Below are 15,489 nucleotides of genomic sequence, written 5' to 3'. Positions count from 1 at the left end.
AGTTTGAGGCGCTGTATGATATCCAGGTAGAGATGTCAAGTAAGGAATAGAATATAAGCTGGGTAGAATAGAATCTGGCTGGCTACCAATTTGGAAGCATTGGCATATTAATGGCATTAAAGCAATGAGAATGGATGAGTCTGCCTAGGGACAGAGAGTGCAGGGCAAAGGAGAACCCAAAGGGGTGGAAGAAAACCAAGAGACCATGGACCCAAATAAATCCAAGGAAGAGAGTGATTCAAGAAATAAGGGAAGATGGAGGCAAATAAAGACAGGAATGCCCACCAGGTCTGGCTGTGGTGGCCCAGCAGGGGCAGCAGTGGGGCTGGAGGGGCTGAGTGATGAATGGAGACGAAGACATTAACAATAGTGGCTGTAGACAGTTCATGAGAGAAATGTGGCCATGAAGGGAGGCAGAAAGACAGCTGGACTCCTTCAAAACAGGCCATGGTTAGAATCTGGTAACCACTATCTGTGCCCAGCTAGATGCACCATAGGCTCTGTAAAGACAATGAGTGAATGAACGAACAAACGTGTGGGGGCCAGTCCAGAACCCTCGCCAGGTTTGGGGAGGAGCAGAAGAAGAGCTGAATTGCATATGTCTTATGTTTGTGTAAGGGTGGGCATGAGTAGAAATAGGATAGGAAGGGCATCCCTGAGAGAATCCTCTCCTGATGCAGGCACTGGCATTCTGAGGTTCTCCAGGTAGACCTAACACGAGAACAACACAGCAGGAGGAGGACAGACTGAGGGTTGGTGGAAGGAACAGGAGGCGGGAGCTAAGCGGAAGCTCCTATCTGGTGAAGGGGAGGGCTTGGGAGGAAGAGTAGGAGTGGTCTACCGGGCCCTACTGGGGCAGCTGGATACCAGGCTCCGCCTCACTCCAAACCCAAGGGGCTCTCCCAGCTAGTCACACAGGGGCGGGGACTGGACTACATCCAAGGACGGACAGCTCCTCCCTCCCTTCCCCTTCCTGCTTCAGTTCCCCACCCAGACTTGCTGGGCATGCAACCATGGAGGCCATCCCCCAGCCTGAATCACTAAGATTCCCTTCTTCTCTTGGGCTCCTACTCCCACCTCTCCCATCCCATCGTGTCCTGGAGATCTGGCCCCAAGGTCCTATAGGTGATGGTTTAGGTGGACTGATTTTCACAGAGCAAATTTGGAGGATATTGAACTCAGAGCTGAGAGTTCACCCTCCTTCCTCAGGCTGCCCACTGCATCCCTACATCCCTTATCCCACCCATCTTTTATGGCTCAGTTCTAAAGGCACCTCACTTCCACATACAGCATTCACTCAACACCTCTGCTAGAACGGGGAATACAAGGATAAATAGTCTCAGTGCAGTCTTCATGGGCTATACAATCTAACAGATTACTACAAGGCAATGTGGAAGGGTCTGTGGGGAAGCACGGGTTGCTACAGGAGCAGAGAGCTCACCTAACCTAGAGCTGGGGCAGGGGAGAGGGGTTACTGAAGGTTGGGGGTCAAGAGAGTTCTCCTGAAGAAAGTGTCATTTACACTGAGAGCTCCAGGATGAGTAAGAGTTACAGAGCATGGTACTTTCTACTTCAGGAGCCTGAATCACACACTGACAGAAGAGGGCTAGGAAATGAAATGGAGTGATAGGCAGGAGCTAGATCACACAATGCTTTGTTGGCCTTATTAAGGAGTTTAGACTTACTCTTCCCTGTTTGGGGATTAAGGCTTTATTCAAAGAGCAAGGGAAACTTTGGGGTGGGGGGTGGGAGGGTTGCGGGGGTAGAGAGGGTTAAAGTATGAAGTGATCGAGCCACAAGAGTCACTTTTTGACTGCTGTGTGAAAAATAGTTTAGAAGGGTCACCAGGGGAAAGGTGAGACTGCATGATATTCCACAAGAGGGGTGATGATGGCCTTGACTAGGGGAGTAGCAAAGGGGAGGTAGAGAGAAGTAGATTTCATAGAGCAGAATCAACAGAACTTGATGACTGGTTGGTGGGATGTGAAGAATAGAGAAGAAAGAATTGGAGATGATTCCTTGTGTTCTGGCTTGGAAGAGGAGCAGCTGGATGAAAGGATGAAAAGTTCAGTGTTTTCGTAAGATAAATCTGAGGTGCCTATGGGGTATGTGAATGGAGAGGTCCTGCTGCCAACGGGAAAGGTAGGCCGGAGCCTGGGAAAGAGGTCAGCCTGGAGACAGGGATTTGGGAGTCACTGGTGTAGAGATGGTGCCTAGAGCCTTGGAATTGGCTGACATGACCCAGGCACTGTAAGGAAAGAAAGGAGAGCCTGTGACTGTGCCTGAGGAACCTCAAAATTTAAGGGATAGGCCCAGGAAACAAAGCTTGCTTGCAAATAAATTGAAAAGGTGTGGCCTGAGAGGCAGGAGAAACCAGGAAGGAGAAATATTGTCAAGACCAAGGGAGAAAAAGCTTCATGAATAAGGGAATAACCTTCATTATGAAATGCTGCAGAGAGGCCCTAGGATCTAAAGCAGAAGAAAGCTGTCTTTAACTTTAGGGAGCATGGTTTCCAGAGGCTGGAGGAGAGGAAGCCAGATCCAGAGAGCTGAGAAGGAAGTTGATTGTGAGCAAATGAAGAAAGTCAGTGCTGACTCCATTAGATCCTTGCCATCTGCAAAGGATATGTTTCAAGGTTTTTCAGTTTCTCCAAATTCTCACACAGCATCCAGTTTCCCCCAAGACTTCCTCCTACAACCTCATGAGAGTCCCAGGATACATGATTTACACAGCTGTGGCTAGAGGTAGGTGACCAAGGCATTGTTAGAAAATGATGCAAGAGGTCAGTATGGCTCACTTACTTCTTAAAATGACTCAGTCCTGTACACTAACCCCCAAGTGTATTTGATCATTTGAGACCTCAGCAAAATGACAATGACTGCAGGTTACAGTTTCAGGGGTTTCTCTGGAACAGAAAAATCCCTAGAGGAGGTAAAGTCCTGAATGCCAAGGAATCCTTTCAGTCAGATTGACAAGGAAGGAAAGTGATGAAATTCACAGTGCTTTCTCCCCCACCACTGCCAGAGTGAGCAGGTAGATGAACCATCCAATCAGCTGATTAGCCTAGCAAACAATCAGACTGCCCTGGGCATACTCTGGACCAGGCTCTTAACCTGGGAACTGGAGACACAAAGCGGAGACAGATGTACACCATGCCCCTCACAAGTTCTCAGACTAGTGTGGGAAAGAGACATGGAAATATACAACCGTAATGTGGTGTCATGATACTGACATATTCAAACTGTTGTGGCTGAAAAAAGGAGGAAATCTCTAACTCTGAAGGTGGTGGAGGAGAATAAAGAGGGCTTCCAGAGGAAGGGATATATGAGCTGAGTCTTGCAGGAGCTTGACGGGTACATTGGGAAAACAGTGAGTAAAGGAACAGAAGCATGAAAAATTAAGAAAGATGGACCAGTTGGGGCAAGAGAGCAAGACTCAAAAGGGCAGAGGTTGTACTAGGTGTGTTCATGATTCACTTGCTAGGGGTTCTCCACCTGCCTCTCTGGCCATGCCTTCACTGCCCATTCCTTAAATGTCTAATTCCCCAGGGCTTTGATCAAGGGCCTCTTCTCTTAGTTTCATATTCTGCCTGGGAAATCTCATCATTTCCCATGGTTTCAGTTACCATCCACTTGACTTGCAAAGCCTTATCTCCTTTGCAGGAAACTTTTTTGAACACCAGGCCCATATATCCAACCATATCTTGGACATCTCTACATGGATGATGCACAGAGATTAGTCTAAAACTGAATTCATCTTCCCTTAACCTACTCTTCCTGCTGGTATTTCTCCTCTCAATAAAACATACCACTACCTACCTGGCCACGTGAGCCAGAACCCTGGGAATCTTCTCAATTCTTCCTGTTCTTTTACCTTTCAGATACTAGCTATGACTATATTCTTGATTCTGCCTCTAAAGTGTAACCAAGTAACAGGTCACGAGATTTAGGAGCTAGCCTTGACTCTGTCACTAATCTCACTACTGCAAGGTAAGACTCTGGGCAAGTTTCTACTCCATCCCCTTACTTATATATTGACATTGGAGGGGGGTCTTTTTGTTCCCCAAATCTGTGATTCCCAAGGTTCTCTTTCCAGCCAAAGGTCCCTACAGACTGTATTATGTGCCATGATTAAATCCCACCTTGGGGATTTGATTGCTGATTTCCACAGTAAGACTAGGTGTGTTAGAGGATGGTTGTAGTTGCCCCTCACCTCCCTTCCAAAATAAATGTTTGCTAAGTTTAGGGCACCCATGACACTCCATTTGGGCACCCTCTACTCTAGCCATATGGTTTTGCTGTTTTTCTGAACACCGACTGTATTATCACAACTGTGGGCCTTTGCTCAAGCTCTTCTCTCAGCAAGAATGCTATTGTCCCCTAAGTGGCTGAGGCAGCACCTGGCACACAGAGGGTGCTCAGTATATGTTGGTGACAGGAGAGCCATGTTTAAATCACTGCAGTTCCCTCTCGCCAGACAGAGAGGCAAAAGCACAGGCAATAACAAGACAAGTAAACAAAGTTCCAAGGAAAAAGACATCTACTTAACATAAAAAAGCTCTTCCACAGTAAAGGTAGCAAGTGCTCTGTCACCGGAGGCATGCAAGTCAAGAGAGGCAGGGCACCTGTCAGGCCTGCAGCTCTGATTCCAATTCTGCAGCAAATCAGAGCCCTACTTAGGGGATGAATGGGCACTGGTGAGCTGGACAGACAAACAGGGAAAGACCTGTGAAAAAGACCTCTGCACCCACTCCAACCTCGCAGATCTCGTCTTCCTACTGGAGCTAGTTGTGGGTTTATGCTGTCCACATCAGAGATCCCCCACACCAGGAACAAGCCCAGGGCCTGCCTTCAGTCAAACCGACCTCCCTGGGGTGCAGCCTGCCCCCCCCCAACCTGCAACCATCTGTCCCTGCAGGTTTGCAGCCCAGGATCTGAAGCCAAGTCCAGAAGGGAGGAGGCTAGAACCAGGGAGGGGCCTGGGGTCCTCCAGGCGGGGCCCAGGCTGAAGGGGAATCAGAGGGGTCCTTTCCTACAACAAGCAGCCTCCGGATGAGGCTTCCTGTCCAGGGAGCAGCGCTAGAGGAGGAAAAGAGTGTCCTCCACCCGGACTGGTGGGCTTCTGGGTGCCTAAGGAGGATGAAGGGGGTGGGGGAGCCAGGGGTGGAAGTGTCTGCACCAGGGAGAAAGGAACCCCTCAGACGAGCTGGGCCACAAGATTGCAGAGTCCCATTCAGCAACCCCACCCGCCACACCACCACCACCCTCGGCCGAAGCGTTCGACACCCTCCGCCAACATACACAAGCTCCCAAACCTCGAGCTCCTCCAAGGAACCATCACCCATCCACCCGCGCCTCCCCCCTCAAACATGGACCTCACGTGAGCAGCCACAGCCCGAAGAATCCCCCCACTGCTCTCACGGACACGGACACGCCTCACGTGGACAGAGACAGACACAGCTTTCGAAAAGCATCTGTGCCCCCACCCACAGACACTTGGACAGACACACCGCCGTTCGGACTTGGACCCGGAGCCAGGCAGACAGGGACACAAACGCACCCCTGGGGGCCGCCTGTCGCACTCACCGCGGCGGAGCAGGATGGGAGGACCAAGGCCCAGACTGCGGCCACTCGGAGCGGCCCGCGGCGCTGCCCCCGCTGCCAGCGCCCGTCCGCCCAGCCCTGCCCGCGGCGCCGCCCCACGTCCCGCGCCTCCGCCTGTCCCCGCGCCGGCGCCGCCGCCGGACCCGCCGCACAGGCCGGAGGGAGGGGCCGGGGCGGGGCTGCGGACCTGCCGGGGGAGGGGGTGGCTCGGGTGCTGAAGACCCACCCACGCCCCGCCCGCCGCGGCGGAGGCCCCGCCCGCCTCCACCCCACCCTCCCGGCTCCCCCAACGCCCTCGAGGCTCATGCGGGAGCTGCCTCCGCCGGCAGGCTGGGAAGCCGTGTGAACCGGATCCCGGATCCTAATCCCTGCCAGCGGCTTCTGGCTCCCGACCGCTCTGGGGCAGGGCTGCGTAGTAGGTTCGGGTACTGGGCTGAGGCTCCGCCACGATAACGCAACTGGGCAGCAGAGATTTCGGACTCTGGAAGCCGGTCCGGGCCCTCCAGGAGGTGCACTTCCCGTCTTTCTTGGGGGGCACCTTTGGAATATGCTAGTGTGCTCTCTACTGTGCAGGGGGACACAGGGATAGTTGTACCTCGGCACGGATCCCTGGGCGGCGGAAGGGTAGAACACAGAGCGCTAGAAGAAGGGGCGGACGGCGTGAAAGGTGCGGGGACAGGATTTGGCTCTGTATGCCTGACTCTCCCTCAGGAGCCCCCTCGCCAGATTATGGTTCAGACCATCCAGCGATTCCCTTCCACACTCCAAAAACCAGAGCAATTCCTAATCACCGCATTGTGGGAAAGCAGCCCCAGTGGAAAACTGTTAACAGTTAACAGGGACTGAGTGCTTATTATGTGCCAGAAACATAACGAATCACTTTACATATATTGTCTCCTTCAGTACTCATAATCTTAATAGGTATCTTCTTTTATTAGCTGTGTTTTACAGGGGAAGAAACTGAGGGCCCTTGGCTCCTCAGACATTAACCTTCATCAGCTAACTCCGCCAGAAAGTGGTGTGTAATCAGGGTTTGAGCTCTGCTTTAGAGCCTGCCTCCAGTTACCTGCAGATTCAGTACCTTTCATGTTGGAAGTCCTCAGTGGCCCACAAAGTGGGGGTTTGTATGTGAAGCACCCAACCTGGTAATCAAGCTCTGGTCAGATGGCTGCAGGCTGACCCAAACCGAGAAAGGCTGCCTGGGAGCTGTAGAATCGGTGGCAAAGAGCAAAATCAGGCTGCACGGATCTCAGCGCTATAAGAACCTGCTGAGTGGGCTGTCCTCTTCCTCCAGCCCTCCAAAGGTAGTGCAGAGTGCTGAAAAATTCTGGAGCTCTCCTTGGTTGAGGAGCACAGAAGTGGTGATACCTGGGCGCTGACTGAATTGAAGTGCTGGGGGCGGGGGGGGGGGGGGAATTCTTGCCTCAAACAAGGTTGATATGGCTCAACACCTGGATGCACCCTCACCCTTTCATCCACCTGATGAGTTCTGGTGGCCAGTGCTGGTGAATGAGGCTCAGGGTTCATGCTTGCTTTCAGGTTTGGGGCCAGGGTTACTAGACTACCCAATGTGAGGGGCCCAGGGTCTGTATAAACTGTCTCAAGCCTCATGAGGACTACTTCCCTCAATTTTAGATTTCTCTCATGTCATCAAATATGTGCTTGAAAAAGCTTTACAGCTCCCTTTCTCCTAAAAGCAAAAGTCCTTAATCATAAACCTGAACAGGTCCAGTGTGACCCCCTCACTGCCTCACCTCTGTTGTCCTTCTCTAGCCTTTCCCCTTCCACTTTTCATTCCAAACTGAATTCCTCCCAAGTCCTATCAGGGCCCTCTCATATGCTGGCCTCTCTGCTTAGACTGCTCTCTCTCTGTTCTTTGCCTGTGTCTACTTGCTCTTCAGGTCTTAGTTTTCAAGGTGACAGCCCATATGCACTCCAGTCTCTGCTAAATGCCCCTCCTCTGCACTCCCACAGCTCCTTGAACTTCTGTATCCTAGTACTCATCACTGCATTGTAGTTGCCTGGTTACTTGTCTCTATCCCCCACCAGGCCATAAGCAATGTGGGAAGGGACTGTGTTTTATTCTCTGATGTATCCCCAGGGTCTAGAGCAGTGCCTGGCAAATAAAAGCACTCAGTAAATATTTGCTGTATGAATGAATGGCTGATGAAGGTCAGTGGGCCCAACCCCCTCTAGGCCCTGTGCTCTTAAGACCATAGCTATCTCAGTGCTGGCCTAAAGAGCAAATAAAGCTTTGGCTCCAGCTGGGGCTGGGGGAGGAGTGGGCTCTCGACTGTTCCTAAAACCTGTGACTTCCAGCTATCTGGCCTCTGCTCCTCTGGCTTAATAGGATTTTGGTGTACGATCACATTGAGCATTTCTCCACCCAGCCCACCCTCCTAGAGTCCCCCCACAAATTGACCTCACTGGCCTGCTTTTATGAAAGGTTTATTCCTAGTGCTAGGTCCCAATCTTCCAGGGCTCTAAGCACAATTAAACTGGGTGGGTAGGTGAGAGGAAGCCCATTTGGATGCAGGGCCAGAAATGGGGCTCCCCATTATCCCCACCCCTTTGGTCCCAGTCCCCTTCTCTGCAATGGGGACACATAGAGGAGGGACAAAGGGTATTGGAGGCAACATCATTGGCCCAGGGGAGCCCAAGAAGAGCTGCCATCGGCTGACAGGGCCTTTTGAGGCCCTGCCATTGGTCAGGGGGCACACCCCAGGAGCTGGGGACAGGCCTGAGGAGTAATGCCATTGGCCAGGGAGTGGTTCTGTCATAGCCTTTGGCTGTGGAGTGAAGGAAAAGATCTGGGAATGAAGCCCAGTGGCCAGGAAGATAAAGGACAGGACAGCAGCTGCTGGGCCTGCAAGCCCCCTCCCTACCCACAGCAGTATGGGCAAAACTGGTGTCAGGCCCCAGCCAGGGAAAGGGAACCCAAGCCAGAGGGCAGGTGGCAAGGGATGTCCCATGTCCAATCTCCCCCACCCTGGGACTGCCTCTCCCAATGTCCTTCTTGATAGCCAGGTTTGATTAGGAGCAGCTCACTGCTCCTCTAGCCAGGAGGGCTTCTCAGCTCCTGGAGGCCGCAGCTTGATGTTGAACTGCTGCAGGGTCTGCTCCAGTTGTTTCTGGTTCCCAGCAAAGTAGGCTGACACGGCATTGTGGAAGAGCAGCAGCTGCTTGTGCATCACCTTGATCTGGGGGTCCAGCAGGGTCAGCTAAGACTGGACTCAGAAGCCCTTCTTGAGCCTGAGCCCAGACCAGGGGTACATGGATTCTGCTCTGATGGTGTTTTTAGGGTGGGGCTGACCTCTACTAAGGGAGTCAAAGGATAAGGGTCAGTCTGATGGGAGAAACCTGACTTGATTTGCTGGGCCTGGGGTTCTGGTACCCCAGCTCAGGGAATGATTTTTCCCAGTTATGTTCCTGGAATCAAGAGCCAAATCCTCCAACAGAAAAGGGCCAGGGACTGGAGGGCCGGTGACTAGAAAGGTCCAGGAGTTGAAGGGGCTGGGGGAAGATCCCACCCCTTGGCCAGGCTGTATTTCCCCCATCCAGTAATGGGGAGGGTCTTGGGGGTAGAAGGTCAGTGTTACAGATGGGAAGGTGGGCTGGGGACAAAGGGGTGGGGTTGGCACCTTGTTTTCTTCCAGGAACTTGAGCTTGATGGCCACATCTCCCCGCAGCTTCTCATATTTGTCCCGATGGGCCTGGAAAGTGGCCTGGGCACTCTCAAGTCGACCGCGCGTCCCTGCATCCCGGGGGCCTAGGCTCAGCTCCTCTAAGTCTGTTCGGTAGGCATCATATTCCAGCCTGGGGAAGGGGTGATACAGGCTGGTCTCCACCCGCTGTGTCCTCCACACATATTCTCCTATCCTTTCTCAATTCTTATGACCCCAAAGCTCAAAATTCCACCCAGGCCAGTCAATTCCCAAAACCCTGGGCTCTGCTGGTGCCCACACCTGGCAGCCTCATACTGCTTGACAGTCATGAGCGTGTCTTCCATGGTCTTGGTGACCAATGTGTTGATGCTAGAGACAAAGAAGTTCACAGCCCCTAGCAGGGTCTCTCCATTCTTGCACAGCAGCTTCTGTGTCTCTGCATTGTAGCCAAATTCCTCCTGAGGGCAGAAGGGAGGACAGGCCTTGAGCAACAGTTCCTACCTGACTAAAGCTACAGGGCCCTCATTCCCCTCCTCCCCATGGAGGAAACAGCCATGGAAACTGGAACAACCAAGGACTGCCTCCAGCAAGGCTCTCTTAGCCAGAAAGTTAGTGGGGCCACCCCAGGGATGGCTGGGATAGGAATGTGGGAGTGGGGTTCTCATATAAGTTCACAGGATGAGAACAGGGAAAGCTAGTGCAGCAGGCAAGGGAAGGGCTCTGATTAGGCCGAGCACTGATGCAGAGAAGGGTTACTTGTGAGGCATCTAGTGTGCCGCCTCCCCCACCCCTCCAACTTCTGAACCTCTGTACAAACCCTTAGGCTGCCTCCACAGGTGAGTGCTGCTGGGGGTAGGGCTGGGCCTACCCTGGAGGGGTTCTCCCTCTGGGCTGCAGGAGGGATGGAGGGAGGGAGGCTGAGGGCTGACTGCCTGGGAGGGCCCGGGCCCAGTCCCCCCCACCCTCTTTGGCCTGACCAAGGCACCTGAAGCTCTGGGGACTTCTGGCTGAGGTCAGCAAAGGCGTCACCTAGTGCATGCTGAGTCTGCAGCAGGCTGTAGAGGTGGGCTGTCAATGCCCGGCCCAGCTGCAGGACACTTTCATACTTGCGCTTCGTCTCACGCAGCAACTCAATCTGCAGCTCTAGCTCCAGGTCCACAGTCCGGGAGCCTCGGCCAAATCGCTCTGATAACAGCTGCTTTGTGCACTGATTGGGAAGTGGGGGAATAGGTCAGAGACCCTAGCACCCTGCCCCTCCCCCCAACAGGTATTGACCCTAGCATCCCCACACTCCTAGTCTCAGCCATAGATGGGATAGTGGAATCTGGAATATGGGGTAAAGGTACCCAGGGAAAGTGTGGGAGAAGGGAAAAGTGCTTAAATCCCACCTTGTATGTGTTGATGCCCCATTTCTTGACGATGTCAAACTTCTCTCCAGCGATGCCCCGAGCCACCTCATCTCCAGGGCCAGCAGGAGTGGTACTGTGAGATGGATGGCGGCCAGACCCTAAAGAACCAAGTTCTCTGACACCAGCCTCTCTCAGATATAACCAGACATTTCTGTGGGTCCACCCATACCTCCCAGCCAGCATTTGAAAATGACTTTACTGAAGTAGCAGAAACTAGAGACAATGAGATTCTCCTACTCACTAGGAACAGAACTCGTATCTTGTGCCCTGAGACCCAAATTCCAATATACATATGGCCTCCTTCTGAGGTGGTGATGGGGACTGGGGTGGGGGAAGGGAGTTGCTGGTGTACAGGGGCAGAGAAGATGGAAGAAAATATGCTAAGAATGGGGTGGGAGGTCAAGGATGGTGGGTCCTGATAATAAGAAACCTCACTGACATCCTCATGTGGAATCTGAGTCAGTGTGAGATTCAAGAATATTTGCTTCTCTAAACTTTAGAGTCTAAACCAAAACTCTGAGAAGCGTCAGAGTTCCAAATCAGTCTCAAGCTCCAGAGCAGGGAGAATGTCTGTGAAACAGAGTTCTTAACGTGATTCGGGTAGTTGCAGCAGAGAAGGGAAAAACGGTCACATCTTAGGGGCTAAATGGCAAGTGAGAGCAGCTGGACAACCCTGGGCGCTAGCCTTGGGCTCTAGCTAAGGACAGTCCATAGGTCTCATACTAGCAGAAGTTCCCAGTATCTCCAGACATACTTCAAGCTATCTTAGACATACCCTATACTCCCCAAAACCATTACCCTACCCTCTCTCCAAACAAGCTTCCTGTCCTGTTCTGATCATTCATACCTGTGGGGATGAGTCCATCACCGGAGCCCCCATAGCCACCAGACACAATGCTGGTTTCATTGAGGTTGGGTCCTGACACCATCACCTGCTGGAGGTCCTATAGGCCAGAGAAGAGGGGGGCTTCAGGAACATTGGGGCAGCTGAAGCATTTGGGGGGTGAGAACAAGCTTGGATTGAAGCATCACAGAGAGAGCACACAAGGGAAGTCTGCATGGAATCAGAATGAAAATTTGTAAAAAGATTGGCGGGAATTAGGTAAGTTAGGGGAAAACTAATGGAATGGGGTAAGAGCCCAGGGCTTATGATTTGGGATTCCTAAATTGAAACAATATGGAGAAGAATCAAACAGAAGCACCTGCTCCAGCCCATCATCCTCAGGAAGCTGCCCAGCTTCACCGTTCCCGTGGATGGGGATCTCCATTGTGGCTGCCTTCCCTAGGATCCCGTCCGTCATGGCTAGGGAAGGGACTGGAGTCAAAGTCTCCACCCCAGTGCCCTGCAAAGCCCAACACAGACAGTTCTGGAAACTGGCCAGTACTCCAGAAAGAAAGGTCTCCCCCACCATTTCAGAGATTTTAGAGGTTATCCCAAGACTGGAGTATTCTAGGGTTGGGCCCCCACTCCTTTCTTCTTATGGATATGTATTTCTTCTCTCCAAGGTGTGTTATCTTTCCACATGCACACCCAGGCCCCAGATGTCTTCTCATGAACCCTCAACCTCACCAGGACTCAGGTGATCATTCATGCATTCAGTCATTCAACAGACATTTGATAAGTGCCTACTATGTGTCATGCATTATTTGAGGTCACAGCAGTGACCAAGAGACATAAGGTCTGTGCTGTCTTGGAACCTACTCCATGCAGCTGTTTCCCCCCACCAGGTTAACCCCTTTCCAAGGCTCAGGAGCTTACTCCTCCCATTCAGGTATGTTCTCCATTGCTTGGCTTTTCACACTCCCTTAGTGTTTCTTCCCCTTTCCCTCAGGTGGTCTCCCCTTCTTCTATCCCATGCACCTCCTCTTCCTCGCCGCCCCCCCCCCCGGCCTTAGTTGAATCATTTGGTGTATGTTCTCGGTCTCTGGGAAAAGCCTCTTTTTCCCAGAACATAGTGATCCCTTCCAAAGTCAGTTATGTCCCCCAGGTGTGTTAGTCCCCGCCCCCCCCCCCCATACACCTGGGCATCAGGTGTGTCCTCATCCTTCCCCAGGGCTCAGTGGCATCTTCCCTTAGGGCAGGTTCGTGCGTTCAACTTCCCCTCGCCCAGGTGTGTCCTTCTCACCTCCGGCCGGGCCGCTCTTCCCCTCAGGGCGCCAGGCCCGGGCCGCGCGGGGACCTCAGGCTCCAGTTCCCGTCGCGATCCTAGGAGCAGGTCAAGAACTCGGCGGAAGTGACGTCCCTTCCCGGGCAGAAGAAGCCGGCCACGTCGCAGATTATAAGGGCGGAAATGACGTTTAGCGGGGGCATGGCGATCCTTGAGCCAACCCCCTCAGTCCCTGGGGAGCAGGGAGAGATCACTTCCGGGGCGTTACCGAGCGGCTGTAAGGAAGTGACGTATGAGGGCTGGTGGCGCGATGGAGCCACCGCAGCAGCAGCAGCAACTGAGGAACGTGAGTGGGTGCTAGGTCGCTGCAGGGCCATAGGTTCAGCTAGGATCCTTGCCCATTTCGCTGGACTTCGGAGGGCTGGGAACGTCGGGCTGTGGCGCACGGTCCTGGGAAACTCGAGCAACGAGGCCTCGAGGTGCCCCCTCATTGCTGAGTTCTTTGTCCCCTTTTCTCCTAGTTGCGGGACTTCCTGTTGGTCTACAATCGGATGACCGAACTCTGCTTCCAGCGCTGCGTGCCCAGCCTGCACCACCGAGCTTTGGATGCTGAGGAGGTTAGGTGGGGAACTCTGTAGGGAGGTTCGCGGTAGACTGTTCCCAACCCCGACTTCCCCTGCCTCTGGCTCTGGCCTTTCCACGACCCTTACCCCTAGGCTAGGGATGGGAAGGAAGGAGACCGACCCGACAGGACACCTTTGGCCTCTGCTTCACCCTGTCTTCCATCCAGGAAGCCTGTTTGCACAGCTGTGCTGGGAAGCTGATCCATTCCAACCACCGCCTTATGGCCGCTTATGTGCAGCTCATGCCTGCTCTGGTACAGCGCCGCATCGCAGACTACGAGGCTGCCTCAGCTGGGTCAGGTGTTGCTGCTGAACAGTCCGGAACCTCACCATCAGGCAGCTAGCCCTCTCAACTCCAGGAAGGGAGGCACTGGATGGACCCTCAAGTTGAAGGAGCCAGTGGACCTTGGGCTGGATGCAGCCTGTATATAGAGTGAGGGGTTACCTGAGAGCGGGTACTATTGCTCCTTTTCCCGAGCCAATAAACCCGCTTTTACTCTCTTTGGTTTATGTCCTGGTCGGGGAAGGTTTGCCCACTTTATTGGCATCATCCTTTATTCTGTTAGCTAGCACATATCGGTTGGCTTCAGCCCTGGCAGTGGAGAAATTGCTGTCTGTGTGTAGAAGGAAAACCTCAACATTCCTAGGCACCTGGTTATAGCAAGGTCTGTGGGTAAAATTTTAATGTTAGTGACATCAACAGGAAGTTGGTTTCTGCCCAGATGGCAGAGAAAATGAGACCTCTTTCTAGCTCTCCTTCACTTAAACCTGTCTGACTTAAATGGCTCATTTGTGAGCCAGTGTGCAGTCATTCATAACTCTTTTTGTGGACTCTAAGGAATTCTGCTAGATGTAGAGAATGGAGGAGATAACTAAGGACAACAGATAAGAAATTACAGACAGGGTTTCTAGGCATTGCTTCCCGGAAAGTCAGTAGCTCCAGAACAGAGATGAAACCTGTAAGAATTTTGGGGTGTTCTGGAACTTCAGCCATTATCCCAAGTTGTTACTTTCTTACTATTTTCTGTCTGCCCCAGAATGAGTGGTAAAGCCTTTACAAAGAAGATCTGTGTGCTTGTCTTCAGGAGAGTCAGAAAGGGGAAACTTGGAGGACCATATTCTGCTATATAGCCAGACCTGAGGGACAGAAGCCCAAGGGAGAAGTAGATGATGGTGGTTATGGGGAAAAAGGGAATAAAGCAAATCCTTGGGACTGCTTTATCGTTACCTGCATGTCTATAATTTCAACTCTTCTGTCCTCTACCCTATGTTCCTGCTATCGCTTTTCTGTTATTTCCATGTTGAGCCTCTCTATTCTTCTCTCATTTATCGTCCTCCTTTTGAAATTTACTTCTGTATTCAGCAGTCTCAATGACCTATCCTCCATCACTGCATTTTCTTGCCTCCCTTGTGTCCTTTTTATATCATTCCAGCTGTTTTATCTTTCTTTTCCTCCATTGAGACGCTAGAGAAAAACACAGCTGTGTAACGAGTGGCACTAAATATTCAAGGTCTCCCAACTTCAACCAAGCCCTCACTACCAACAAGCAACCCTTTGTGGCTTCCTGGTGTATTTCATCTCCTAATCACCATGGTGATTATTTTACACCTTCACTGTTCTCCTTATCTCCCACTTCACGTTTAGCTGTTCCCCATTGGGTGACCATGTTTTGTTTTTTATAGAGGAAATGGAAGTTCTTAGACATCGGCTCCCACAATAATAATAAAAACTCCTTAAAACTACCCACAGAGCAGACATCCCCCGCCCCTTTGTGGATCAGGAAGTTGAGATTCTCTAGTAGCAGACCCTTATAGATACAGATCTGACTTTAGAATCCATGTACTTTTTACTACACCAGGCTGCCACTCAAAATATCCGTTGAGCCACCCAATTTGTATGGGTTCTGATACTGATACATGTCCTGCTTTATCTTCATCTTTTTATAGCAAAACTACAAGTAAGAGATATTATCTCCACTTAAAAGATGAGGAAGCAAGAATCCAGAGTGTACCAGAACCCTATCTTATACATAGTTAACTCTTGAGAAAAGTGGCTCCAAACAGCTTTTTGCCTCTTTAG

The 15,489-nt window shown here is 51.9% G+C and overlaps 2 protein-coding genes across 7 annotated transcripts; one reads left to right on the top strand and one right to left on the bottom strand.

The window, feature by feature from the left end:
- Positions 1-8,035: 8,035 nt before the first annotated feature.
- On the bottom strand, positions 8,036-12,898 carry LOC111159400 (ADP ribosylation factor interacting protein 2). 6 transcript variants are annotated; one of them, XM_022521831.1, is made up of 8 exons: positions 12,805-12,898; positions 11,881-12,021; positions 11,526-11,622; positions 10,658-10,776; positions 10,255-10,476; positions 9,570-9,727; positions 9,246-9,420; positions 8,036-8,804 (listed from the first exon to the last, which is right to left on the bottom strand). In XM_022521831.1, the coding sequence occupies exons 2-8, from the start codon at positions 11,977-11,979 to the stop codon at positions 8,649-8,651; spliced, it is 1,026 nt and encodes a 341-aa protein (XP_022377539.1). In that variant the 5' UTR covers positions 11,980-12,021; positions 12,805-12,898; the 3' UTR covers positions 8,036-8,648. The 6 variants fall into 6 exon arrangements, with proteins under 6 accessions (XP_022377539.1, XP_022377540.1, XP_022377536.1 ...); XM_022521832.1 differs by lacking the exon at positions 12,805-12,898 and adding an exon at positions 12,700-12,732; XM_022521828.1 differs by having other exon boundaries at positions 8,036-9,420.
- A 166-nt stretch (positions 12,899-13,064) lies between these two features.
- Positions 13,065-13,910, top strand: LOC111159464 (translocase of inner mitochondrial membrane 10B). The gene is made up of 3 exons (XM_022521971.1): positions 13,065-13,132; positions 13,308-13,403; positions 13,577-13,910. Exons 1-3 carry the CDS (start codon positions 13,079-13,081, stop codon positions 13,751-13,753), a joined length of 327 nt encoding a protein of 108 aa, XP_022377679.1. The 5' UTR covers positions 13,065-13,078; the 3' UTR covers positions 13,754-13,910.
- Positions 13,911-15,489: the final 1,579 nt, after the last annotated feature.

Source organism: Enhydra lutris, unplaced genomic scaffold (assembly GCF_002288905.1).
Source record: "Enhydra lutris kenyoni isolate GAN:26980312 unplaced genomic scaffold, ASM228890v2 scaffoldscaffold68, whole genome shotgun sequence".
Classification (NCBI taxonomy): Eukaryota; Metazoa; Chordata; class Mammalia; order Carnivora; family Mustelidae; genus Enhydra; species Enhydra lutris.
The sequence above is the reverse complement of the archived record's forward strand: the minus strand, read 5'-3'. Positions and strand labels throughout refer to the sequence as shown.

Bases quoted from the DNA above. Each gene is read 5' to 3' on its own strand.
- LOC111159400 (XM_022521827.1), bottom strand. From the start codon at position 12,090: ATGGTGGGGGAGACCTTTCTTTCTGGAGTACTGGCCAGTTTCCAGAAC. The intron at 10,477-10,657 runs GTGGGATTTAAG...CTTCCCAATCAG, and splicing joins GGGGCATCAACACATACAAG to TGCACAAAGCAGCTGTTATC. The intron at 9,421-9,569 runs GTGTGGGCACCA...CCCCTTCCCCAG, and splicing joins AAGCAGTATGAGGCTGCCAG to GCTGGAATATGATGCCTACC.
- LOC111159464 (XM_022521971.1), top strand. From the start codon at position 13,079: ATGAGGGCTGGTGGCGCGATGGAGCCACCGCAGCAGCAGCAGCAACTG. The intron at 13,133-13,307 runs GTGAGTGGGTGC...CTTTTCTCCTAG, and splicing joins AGCAGCAGCAACTGAGGAAC to TTGCGGGACTTCCTGTTGGT. The intron at 13,404-13,576 runs GTTAGGTGGGGA...TCTTCCATCCAG, and splicing joins GAGCTTTGGATGCTGAGGAG to GAAGCCTGTTTGCACAGCTG.